This window comes from Struthio camelus, chromosome 16 (assembly GCF_040807025.1).
Source record: "Struthio camelus isolate bStrCam1 chromosome 16, bStrCam1.hap1, whole genome shotgun sequence".
Classification (NCBI taxonomy): domain Eukaryota; kingdom Metazoa; phylum Chordata; class Aves; order Struthioniformes; family Struthionidae; genus Struthio; species Struthio camelus.
This window is the reverse complement of record NC_090957.1, coordinates 13777662-13790115: the sequence shown is the minus strand read 5'-3', so window position 1 is coordinate 13790115 and position 12454 is coordinate 13777662. Positions and strand designations below refer to the sequence as shown.

General features: G+C 45.3%; 1 protein-coding gene across 13 annotated transcripts in view; it reads right to left on the bottom strand.

Annotated features, from left to right (window-relative positions):
• The window catches only part of COL26A1 (collagen type XXVI alpha 1 chain), a 182395-nt gene that overhangs the window by 33958 nt on the left and 135983 nt on the right, over nt 1–12454 (bottom strand). For all 13 annotated transcript variants that reach the window (XM_009678112.2, XM_009678109.2, XM_009678113.2 and 10 more), the window contains one exon: nt 11873–11934. In XM_009678112.2, the coding sequence (XP_009676407.1) occupies nt 11873–11934 (62 nt within the window). The remainder of the gene's footprint in view (nt 1–11872; nt 11935–12454) is intronic.

Sequence of the window (12454 nt, the reverse complement as noted above, 5' to 3'; positions counted from 1 at the left end):
CGCTAAGCGTGGAGTGAATTTGTTCACTCTGGCTCCTGCACTCCTCCTCTCCCATTCAGCAATGCATTTGTCAGACTTTGAAGGAACTATGGTAGCAATTCAACAAGCATGTAACCACGAGTGTGCTTAATCCCCATTGATGTGGGACTCGAGCGTGCACGGAAGACTTCTTCTGAATCAATTTACCCTACTCTACTATCCTCGCGCTTCCCCAGCGAAATGCCTGCATAACATTGCCAAAGCGTACTCTGCAAGAGAGGCAAAACCACTCCTTGAGGTGGCAAAACAGAGCGGGTAGAGCCAGGCCAGGGTTAGGATGCTCCTGCTGGGGCGAACGGACCCGCAGGAGATGTCCTGGCCGGTGCCCTGCCACGGCCCAGTGGCGCTGCGGAAGCCGGTGCCGTTAAATCCCCGGCAGCGGCAGTCGGAGAGCAGTGGGCTGCAGGGGTCGGGGGCCTCCCGCGGCGGCGCGAGCGGAGCTAGCGCAGCGCTGCCGAAGGTTGCATCTGGAGTGGAACCGTTCCAAATCATTTTTATGGGTGATAATAAAAATGTGTTACCACATAATCAACACAAAACAGTGGCAACAGTATCCTTTCCATTAAAACAACATGTTTTAAATGAGTACTCTGCTGATAAATGCTGTAAAAGATTTAAAGGCATGTACAGAATAATCCAGTATGCTCTTTTATAAATTGACTATATATACTTAACAGTCCTTAAAGCGCAAGCCACAGTAACAAGCTTGTTTTCCCTGGGCACAAAGCGATTCAGGTTGGGAAGTCTTTGGACTTGAAATCGCTGAGAAATTCTCGTTTTTATTATGAGAACTGAAGGGGTGCTCAAAAGTAGTAAAACAAAACGAGGACAGTTCTCACATCGGTGGGATCCAGAGGGCCAAACTACAGCAAGAAAAGCATAGGGGATTTAGTCGCATCCAAAATTTCAAACTATACACACTTCTTTCAACAAGGAGCATCCTTCTATAAGCTTGTACAACATAGCACAAATGGGGTCCTTAGACATTACTGCAAAAGCATCAGAGCCATTCATCTATTTTCTGTCCCCTTCTGTTTTTCTTAAAGCTGCCATTGCCATAGCCAAGGCACCCGAGGAGAATTCCCGCTTTCATTAAACAAAAAAAAGGAATTTTCTAGCCCTCTGAGTAAACTGCTGGAAAACGATACCACAGAGGCTCACAGCCAGAAAGCAAATTAGCAAAATGTGTAACGTATTAAAGCCTCAGCATTAAAGTCCTGGTAATTTCTAGTCAACGCGGTTGCAGGAGAGGGGAGGATAAGACCAACTCAGGAAGAATGAACAGTTTTGGTCGGAAATCCTCACTCCAGGCAGTGCCTACCTGCGTTACTATTAAGAGTTACAGGAGGTATTCGGAAAGAAATGGAAAACGGAGGAAGAAACATCCTAATGACACCATAGAAATGATTGAAATATGTCTTGATGCTGTGGGTAATGTTCGTCACCCAACCGTAGAAAGGACAGAGCAGAACTAAACTAGATACAGAGAACTAACTGAAGGGCAGGACCTGCGGTGTCAGGCAGGGCCGACCACTGCAGAAGACAGCAAGGCCTTTTCTCCCAGTCCGTGCAGCATTGCACAAGCTGAAGGATGGCCTCAAGTCAGCAAAACACTTGGGCTCTTGTCTTTTTACACGTACGGAAACAAAAAGTCAAATATGAGCCTAAATGGACTCGCTGAACTGGAGTCTCTGGCAACAGAGGTCCCACCAGCACGAGCACTTTTCTCTGGCTGCCAAACCCCCCGTCTCTGAAACAGGGTCAGAAGGCTGGGAGAAGCATGAATGCTGGGACTGCATCCCCTGCCAGCACGGCAGTGGGAGACAGGCCCGATGGCGGAGATAGCATGCGAGCATGTCGGGAATACGAGGGATAACTCCCTGCACCGGCCAAGGAGCTCACAGGCAGGCCAGAGGCAGAGGTTACTGCCTGCAAAACTCAACCCTGGGTCTTCCAAGTCCTGTAGAGCCACTAGGTTCACGTCTGCACAGCATCTGGCGCTAGCTCTTCTCCCATGGCTCAAACCCTGGCTCTTCACTGCGGGGTCCGCTCACGCGCAGGGCCCTCAGCTGGGGCATTAGCATTACATGCCTGGAGCTCAGTTCCAGCTTACTCAGCCCACCTCCCCCCTTCTGTATTTGCCAGCATAAACTTTCTAAACTTCAGACACATACCACATTTCTTGCGTCAGATCAAAAGCTCAGCCCAGGGACAATGGAATTGGGAGGAAGGTTTTCATCTTGAGATGTTCGGTGTCAGTGGAGTTTTTGGCTTGTAGCACTTTTCAGGAACCCTACTTTGGTTGTTCCTGCACATCAAAAGAAGGTTTCACAAACACAGCCTCCTCCTTTCATCTGTCCTCCGCTTGCATTCCTGATGTCCCATAACTAGAAGGTGCTAGAAAAAAGGAAAAAACAGCCGGGCTTCCAAAGATTTCAAAATTGATACAACAGGGCTCAGACTGCTTTTTCCTTCCGATAAAAATCCATGGTAAGGCAGGGAGATCATTTGACATAATCCAGATGGATATTATTAATTGATAAACAGGGGATATTTGGTCTCTCAAAGCACTGACAGAATGAACTCCCCTCTATCCCTTTCTAAAGAGGAGGGAAAGAAACTGTGCATGAGTCCAGCTCATCAGCTAAAAATTCCAATGTAAAATAAGGTTCCCTTGATCTTGTAAAGACACAAGCTGATTAATAATGGTAATTGCATAACATTGCGCATATCTTTCTATACAGCAAATTATTTGGCAAATATAAGAGTTTTTTTAATCATTTATCCAGACACAGAGCTAAAATGGGAGTTTTACAGCATTTGATGGAGCATAGAATCTCTTCTGTAGCATTACGAAACCTGCAAACAGAAGGCTCCAATGTGGACACAATTCTGACTGCTTGGCTTCAAAAGCCAAAAGACACTCAGTAAGTGTCTACCAAAACCTAATGAACCAGGTGCCGAGAGAAAACCTGAGTGACTTCATCCTTATTACATCCTACAGGCTGCGGCCAAAGGGGACAAGATAATCAGTGCATGGAGGAGTTCTCATTATATTGATTAACTGTGTAGGGAGTGATAGTTGATATCATTGTACTGACCCACAGCAGACCAAAAGACAAGGTTTACGTCATCAGCTATTGCATGGAAAATACAAAAATTTGAAGCAAAGACTTCTGCCAGTCGACAGGTAATGCAGTCCATGATCTTCCTGCAAAGACATATTTTTGCACAGATCTAAGGGATTTCTGAAAAGAGGATGTGACAAGTGACTGTTTCATCAATTGGTATCTTCCAGGTAGGAATTGGAGCAGAAAATAAACAAAATCACAGGCTGGCACGCTAGTTTAGTCGAAATCCAGCAAAGTTCAGCGTACCATCAGACCAACGAGGTTTTGCCTGAGAGGCAGTGGCAAGGATCCCAGAGCGCGGACAGCAAGAGGAGGACCGCGGATGGGCTCCTCCCCACAGGCAGGCTCCTGGTGGCCGTAGTCCTACTGGGTCACAGCACTCAGAGGCGCCTGGGGAGCTTCTCTGCTATTGCTGCAAATTGGAGATTTGCCTCCACTGCCATGAGCCCGTGAAGCCTGCCACCGCTAGCATCCCTCCGTATTAGAGCCAGGGGGAGAAGTGGGACATGGAAAGGATCCAGCAATCCTTCCAATGCCGTGCTAAGAGCTCAGTGCAGAGCAAAGTACACAGAGGAGCTCAGAGTGAAATCAGATTCCCCACTATTACTTTAAAACACCTGATAAAAATAAACCGGAGCTATAACCTTCCACCCTCAAAATCACATCATTCTTCTCTGCCCAGTTTATTGCTTGTCACCTGCCGGGGATGTAACAGTGCTACATGGACATGGAGCCAGGCCAGTCTGAGATGAAGTCAGACTCGTGAAAGTAACATCTGTTCTCAGCAACGCTTTAAGATCGGCTCTCTGCTTCTCATCAGGTGAGAAGCCCTCAACTGTGGCCGAGCGATTTGCATCAGCCAGCTCAAATAGGAGGAGAGCTGCCTTGCACACCCTCCTCCTCCGCTCAACTCTAAATGAAAAGCTGCAAGAAGAAAGTGCCACAAGTGGAAAAGAGAAGGGGCTTAGTCCTTTCCTTGCATGACTTGGTGCAAATCAGGTTTTTACTCAGCTCAAAAAAATGACCCCAAGTCAGTCTTCCCTTATGACCTTATTTCCTTATGAAGGTCCACCAGAATTTCCGATTGAGAATGGAGTGGAAGTTCGCATTTCTGGGCATGGGATTAGCAAAACTGCTGAGTCCTTATGTCCCTTGGGCTCCTCACATAGGTCCCTCTGAAACCTACTCTTTATCCACAGAAGTATTTCTCTTCCTTAAAAACAAAGTTGGTAAACTTAATATTCCCAGGCAGCAGACACACGAAAGCATTTGCTAACACAGGCACAAGATTTGCTTGGCAAAATAAGTTGTATGTTATAGGAAAAAAACATTTTTCAAAGATCCTGTATAAACATTTTAAATACATCTGAATAAAAATACAGATCTTGTAACTATAAGAGACTTTGCAGGAAAGGGGTGGTGGAGGAGAAGTTCTTTAAAGCCTTTTTGTGGTTCTGGCAAATGATTTACAGCATTTGCCAAACACATGGAACAGTCTTAGGGGACAGATTTCCCCATCAGTCCAACAGTGATAAGAAATAATATCCCACAATAACTCGAGTTGAGAATGAAAAGATTGTAACTGTCATTCTGAAGGACGGAGGCATGCCCAAACAAGAGAAAGGCCATTATCTGAACCTCAAGTGTCCTAGGTGGAAGCACGATTATTGCTCATCAGAAGAAAGCCAAGGAGTCAGATGGAGTGTTCATATATGAACACTGATTAAAAAAAAAAAAAAAGAAACGGGGGTTTGCCAGCCAAGCTTTGGTTCATGGTCTTCCCTTTTAAAAATCAGTTACGAAAATGTTCTCTATTCTTAGGGACATTTGTTACATTAACTGACCTACAGAAACTCAGTAAATATTACAAATACTACAGCAGGACTGTTAAAATGTCTGTGGGAGAAGGAAAAGGCAAACGCCAAAGAGCTTCACAGATAGCTGTCAGTATTTCATTAAGCTGCTTGCAAGATGGGGGAGACTTAAAATCATTTCATACAACGATTACAGTAAAACTCCAAGAAATGGTGCTTCATAATCAAAAGACACAGGGCAATGAAGGTGCTGTGTGGTCATGTCTTCTAAATGAATGGGGTGAGTGCATAGAAATAGCAATGTATTGATCAAAACTGTGTACTGTGCACAAAAAATTTTAAAACTTTTCAGAATCTTCTGTGTGGGGAATCACATTACAAGGACTGTTTTCATGCAAAAAGTATGCCTGTCATTTATCAATCACACAATGAATCAGACACTGGATTTGTAACGTTATCTTCCCGCATTAAAGTTGTAGTGAAATGCCATGAACTTCTCAAAAGTAGTGTCACGAGATAAGACTGGGTTATATCAACTCAGATCAAATGCTGCATTCAAGCTCCAACCAAAGGCTGGGATTAATATCACACTGCCTGTAACCCCGTGATGGAGTTTATTAATAGAAACTGGGGCTGGTGGAGAATAAAATGAGCAGAAATTTTTATGCAGCTGCCTGCTTGCTTTCCCATAAGCACTGCACACCATGGGCAGCGGTGCTGCTCTCCTCCAGCCACTTCAAATCTCTTGAGATTCAGTGCAGTTTATTTGGGCTTAGTCCTGTGTCATGGGAGAGCAGCAAGAGGCTCAGGCCGTTATCCTAGCCCAAAGGGAAGGGCTGCACTGCATTCTCACTAAGAAGCTGTGTTGGCATACGGAGAAGGCTTACATTTGAAATAAAAGTGGGGTTGATCCTGCCCTCCCACCACTGAGGCTCCACAGGTTCAACAGTGCTGTAGTAACGTCAAACAAGATGTCAGAGGAAAGAAGTAAGATTCAAGATATTTGAGGTTTGGTAAGGGCGTAGTTTTCTTCTCTCCCTGTACACTTTCTTGGCCCCAGGCCATTCCCCCCGACGCAGATTCCTGTGGCCTGCGGATTTCAAGCTTGACACCACCAATCAACCTTCCAAACTTCAGACACCCCAAAGAGTCTGGTATCAACCAAACAGAGCAGGCAAATTTCAACCTGCATCCAGACCAGATGACAGGGTAACTCAAAACAGGGAAGATCAGAATGGAACCTCATTCTGACTCGCTTCACCTTTTTTTTTTTTTTTTTGCCGAAATTACTCATATAGCCACAAGTACAACCCAGATCAGCATTACCAAGAGCATAAGATGAAAAGGAAAAAGGTTGTTTTGCCTCACTGTTCAGCCACGTCTCACTGTCTCTTTCCTCCCAAGGGCTATATAACAGGGGCCTCGTCCCTAATGAATCATTTTTCATTCCATCTTCTCTGTGTTTATTCTTGCTTCCCGCTTTCTAAGCCAACTCTCACATTACAAAATCAGAGGGTTACTTTTATCACCTCATTTGGACACTCATCTTTACAAGTTGGATGAACCAACTCATCCTTGTAATAGGAAAGATGAGAGTAATTCTGGTTACATCCCCCTTCTTAGGGGGATGGCTGCAACAGCATGTAGAAGAGAAGAGGGGAAGGAAGAAACCACAGACTTAGACTTAGAGCCTCTTCTTCCACAGCTGAGCTTACGTTTCCTGTACACTTGCCCATCGCAGCCACTGGAGGACAAACATGCATTTTACATAACCTCAAATACAACCCAAAAAGGCTCTTGGCTCCTTCATTGCAGAGGTGCGAGGAAGAGATTGTTCTTCCCTCATGCCTAACTCACTATTAAACACTTCTCACCCACCATCTCTGCCCAGGTCCACAGTGCCTTCAGAGGTAATTTTCCACCCATTTCTTCTCACCACCAGCTTTCCAGTAGTTAGAACAAGTCTACACTGGCTTCACATGCCTCAGAACACTTAGAGCAGACGCCAGTAGAGCAGACCTGCTTGAAGCCGGCCAGCTGAGGTGGCTGATCTTATCCGCTGCCATTTCCTGAGCTCAGCACTGTCATGCTGGGCTGAAATTCAAAAGGGCAAAACCAGCAGAGTCACTCATGGGTGACCTTTTCTGATTTATACTCTTGAATTGCAAGTCCCCCCTCACATCACTGGAATGCCTCCTCTTTGTTGATTTGGGTTGGTCATAAATAATCCAGTGATTATCTCAAAGTTTCCCACACGGAGCACTTCAATCGCAGCATGTGCACAGCAAAGGAGTTCTGTATTTTCTCAAATCTAGTAAGACACTTTTTCACATCCCTTAGGGACTGAAAAGCCAGAAGTCCTATTAGACATGTGTGTTGGCAGAGTAGACAATTTCCAGGGGACAACTATCCTGTGGCATCCATCCTCTTTCTCTGATGGCATATGAAGGCACCACGGACCACCTTCCGTTTTGCACAAGCCAGGTGCAGTCAGGCAGAAAAACAGGAATCCATCAGCTGCTTTGTGTTAACTTCTTCCATTTGCTCTTACTCTGCTGTAAAAGCAAGGTGAGCAAGAAGGTTATAGAAGGAAATTTTGTCCAGAACTAGCTATGTTCCCCACCTAGGAAATTCAAGAGTTAGCAGGAAAGGCTTTGTGTAAGCCTTCCTCATTCATCCCTAAAAAGTCTGAAGGAGAGAAATCATGCCACAGAGATGCACTTTGGCTGCTCATGCAGCTTCTCTGCTATTCTGGTAGCTACAGCTACCTACATTAGTGAGCATCTTAAACACAAGTCTTCCAAGCTGTAACTTTTCAAGCTGCAGCGGGATGAATCACACCTACACTGCATGGCCTGGTGCCTCCTTGGAAAGCAAGGATCCCTGCAACACAAAAAGAAGTGCACTGAAATTGGTCAGCCGGCATGTCAGCCTCCTTTTCTGCCTTCCTCTAGCACAGCACCATGAGGGGACAGTCCTCTCGAGTCATCAACGTGATGTGTCACAATCTGAAAATGCACCACAAGGTCTCTGTGGGAGCCCTTCCCATCACTCCAATATTCCCCTGAACAGCTTCAAGCTGGTGCTGTGGTGAGATATGACATTACAAGAAGATGGTATGGGGAGCTGAGAGACAGCCAACACATCCAGATCATTCTTTCAACAAAACATGGATCTTTCTACAAAATCCCAAACAGGATTGCAGACAACAGTAAATAAAAGTAAGCACTTCTTAAATGGCGTTGGCCTAATCCCACTATTATTGAATAATAATCATTGAGGGCATTACACTGCCATATAGACCAAATGTGAACTTAAATTAACCAAGGGCAAATGAGCAAATTTCTCTTATGTACGGCACCAGCATTCAAGTAAAGTTGCTTCACCCTCCACTTAATTGCTACAGTTAATTTTTGCACAGCACCCACAGCTTATCAAACAAGGTGGAAAGCAAAAGGTGCGTAATGAAACTGCTGTGCAGTCCTGCAGAAGGCACCCTCGCAGAGATACAGCTCTTTAGGGCATTGCAGTAGAAACAAATTACAAAGGTTTATAACATTTTGTCTAATATCAAAACTAACTAGTTCAAAATCTAAACCACTTTCTCAGGGATGATGACTAAGAAGTAACTTGCTTAGGGATAAATTATAACTGCCTGCTGCAGGAGTCTTTGTCTCGCCTGTAAAACATCCAATTCCAACCACCAACAAACCATGGGATAAGGCAGACCACTAGGCTGATGCAGCCTGACAAAACCTACTCCAAGAAAAAGCCATTTGTAAATGCTGGGATTCATTTGATTTTTAACCTCCTCAGTTCCCCCCTTTTGTTCCATTTGGTAGTTTCTCGTAGCTAGTATTACTTTTGCCACGTGCATTCTTATCCAGAAAGCATCAAATGCTGCCAGCTGCCCTGATCTGCTTAAGAGTATAACTCATTTCCCTCAGTAAAACCAAACCCTGTGATGCGCTTTGTTCCCACCTTGGCTCTGGGTGGTAGCTTAGCAAAGCCAGAAGGAAACCCAGCCCAGCAACAACCTGTATTGCCTCACTAGCTCCCCAAAGTACGTAGGTTTCCCTTGCTTCTGTGACTGGATAAGACTTAAATGAATGTTATCAAGCTACAGAAAGGCTGACTTGGAAATGCAAGCCTTCCAAACTGTGACTTTTTAAGCAGCAGTGAGGATGAGATGGCACATATAAACGCTTACATTTAAGAGCACATGGCTAAAACAGAGGATGCTCCTTCAGCACACCAGCCAAGCTTCAAGAGGCAGCATTTGCTTTGCATTACAAGGTGTCTGGAAGCGCAAGATACTGCAGCACTAAAACATACAAAGACACAACACTCTAAGCCCAAGATCAACTAACGGAGTTGACAAGAGTCAACCCCACTGAAATGCCTCAGATCCCTCGAGCACAAGAGGCTCCACCAGCTGGTGAAGTGTTTTACTCTTTCTGTTTATTCAACAGACTTTCCAGCTACTTGAAGACTTGGAAGGCCACAGCTTGTCTCAGGATTCGAGTAGTTCTTGTACCAGAAAGCTGCTACTCCGTGATCTGTGACTCTGAATTATTCAAAGCTCCACGATCAAGAAGGCAGAGAGGAAGTGTTCTTCTGTTGGCTCTGGCTGGGACTGAGACAGGACCAAAACCCTTTGAATGCTGTCTTCAGGGTCCAGCAGGCTATATCTTGGCACTGGACTTCACAAGCATCCACCTCACTGTTGCTCATGTCAGATGGTCTACAGGTCTGCGAGGTCTGCTGTCAATAAACCATGTTCACTAACTGATGAGTCTGTGCTCCCTCTTGAACGCAGAGCAGGTTGCAGCATGATAGCTGCCAACATGGGAGTTCTTCAGAAGCATTTCCTAAGGATAGTACATCATTTTTTCCAGTCAGGGCACAAATTCCAGTTGCTTCAAAACAAGTGTCCTAGGTTAGAGTAGGAGACAATGTGTTCCTGCCTTCATTTGAGCTCCCACATGGAAAGTGCTGACTGCTTGCATTCTAAATACCTTGGGAACTGGACATTTGATCCCAACACCAGAGAGCAGATTGCTTTCCGGTGACGAGAATGTCACTTGATTTAAGCCAGCTTCATTTCTGCAAGACAAATCTGTTGACCTGGGTGCAGTTTTATTCTTGAGGTAAGTATTCTTGAGGTGATTCAGGCAGGTAGGACCTCCCTCCTCCTCTGCCAAGTCCTGCCAGGGGCATGACTGAGGTTGGCATTAGCCTCTTACAGTTTGTTACCTGACACAGGTACTGAACAGCACAAGCCAAGAGAGCCCTGAGGCTGAGGTCAGGCCTTTGAAACAAGTCTTTGCTTTTGATTTTCCAGTAAGCCAAATACAGAAATTCGTGGAAGGCCAAGGAAGGTAGAGCTGGCCACAGGCTAAGCCTGGGAGGGCTGATTTACATCTCTCTGAAGCTGGTCTCTTGTCTTACTTGGACTCGGGATTGCACACGCAGAGGTCAGTCACCAGCCCCTCTTTCCTCTCCTAACGCCTCCAGTTCGTAGTTGCCAAAGAACACCCACCTGCCAGGTCTCACTGCTTAGCAAAACAACCTAGCTCATCTTTGTCCTTTGTACTACAACAGTTGTTTTCACTTCAATAATTCAGCTCCCCAGAATTTCATTCCCCCTCGCTTCATTTTCCCATAGTGAAATATAATTTGGAAGGCCTTTGAGGAAGTTCCAGACAACGTTGCTCATTTCATTTCAACTCAGACAATTCCCAAATTACCAGAATATCATACACTGGCCTCAAAATCACCACGTATCCCCCCCCCCCCCCACCACAAAGGTTTCTCCCCAAATTCTTTTATGTCATTGATAACCATCAGTTAATGAATAATAACAGCAGCACTTGCCTTAAAGGGACCCAAGCACTATATCTACCAATGAGGATTGGGCTGTCACAGGAGGGACCAGAGATCAAAGGGGACTGACTGACTCAGCTTCTTTGTTGCTAGACTGTAACAACTTATCTGACTCCCAGTAGGTAGAAAATAAAACAATTTTCAGAAAAACACAATGTGAAGGTCTGCCCTTAACGTTTTTCTCCACTAAGCTATGCACAAAAGCCTCCCATTTCTCAGAAAGGGCATAAAAAACAGGAACGGATAGAACTCGAATAGCAAGCAAATGAACAACTGTCCTCAGAAAAAACAACATACTATTACTCCTTTATTTTGCACTCTACATTGGTAAGGTTTCTACTAGGCATTTTAGGGAGAGAGATCAGAATTATACGCCATTTCTTTCCTGAGCTAAGGGGATCACCGCTTTACATCCTTCCATTATTAACCAGTTAAAGTCAAGAGACTTGTCATACAGCTCCAGGCTGCCCTCTGTTTCTTAGGCAAAACCTGAGTGACTGACGTCAACATGTTCCAACCAAGAGCCACAAGCTAGTTATTACTAGCAGCAGCACAGCTAATGCTGACCGTCCTTCCCATGCCCACGGTAGTAGAGCAGGGGCTGAGGACAGACATTTGCTGCAAGCTCTTTGTCCTAATGGTACCACTTAGCCACCTACCTTTGGTCTCGTTCCAGAAAGGCACATACGGAACTTCCTGTAAAGCAGACAGCAAGCGCTAGCTGGCTGTTTAGTTATTCATCTCAAAAGTAAAGCTGAACTATGAAGACCAAACAGCTCTCTTCCCCAGAGCTATCACTTCTTCTGCCATCACTTTGTGCCACATCGGATGAGCAGCTGCCACATCGGATGAGCAGCTGGGTGAGCTCTGCAGTCCCTGGTCACCAGATGAGTGGAAAGACAAATGCACTATCTCTCCTGGGTTGCCAATTAACAATGTTTTTCACTGTCAACAAACTCCTGGAAATTTTGGTGAAAAAGAGCAATACACCCATGCCCTTACCTTGGCCTCGAGCGTGTTTAGCCTCTCAGTCATATCCGCTAGTCTTGTGCAGTTCATGCATTCTAGAAAGAACAAAGCAAAACGATGTAATCTCTGCGTACTTTGCATCTTAATCTACAGCTTTAAATTTGCAAGCCCTGATCCCCTTTTCATCCAAAACACACAAAAAAAGTGCTTCAAGATCAGTTCTGGGGGGAAAAAAAGTATTAACTCTATCGCACACGTAAGTAGCCACAGACACCTTGCATGAACCTTTGTTTCTTGCTGCTCACTGGTGCAGAACGTCCCAATGGGTAGAAGGTAGGGGAGGAAAAGATGAGTTTTAAGACTTTCCCTGGTGCCAACCAGTATGACCTGTTGTGTCCTTGCAGCAAAGTACTGGTGATATGTTCTGTCATGAGTGCAAGCTGGTGTGGCATGTGCTCCCACCTCACAAGACATGAGGCTGCACAACCACTACTCCCACTGAGCTCACCACTCTACTCACTGCTGTACCAGATCCTGGTGAAACGCCTAGGAAACCAACGAACGTACAAAATGCCCTTCTCTGTAGAGTCCTGGTCCATTCTCGAGCTCCCAGGC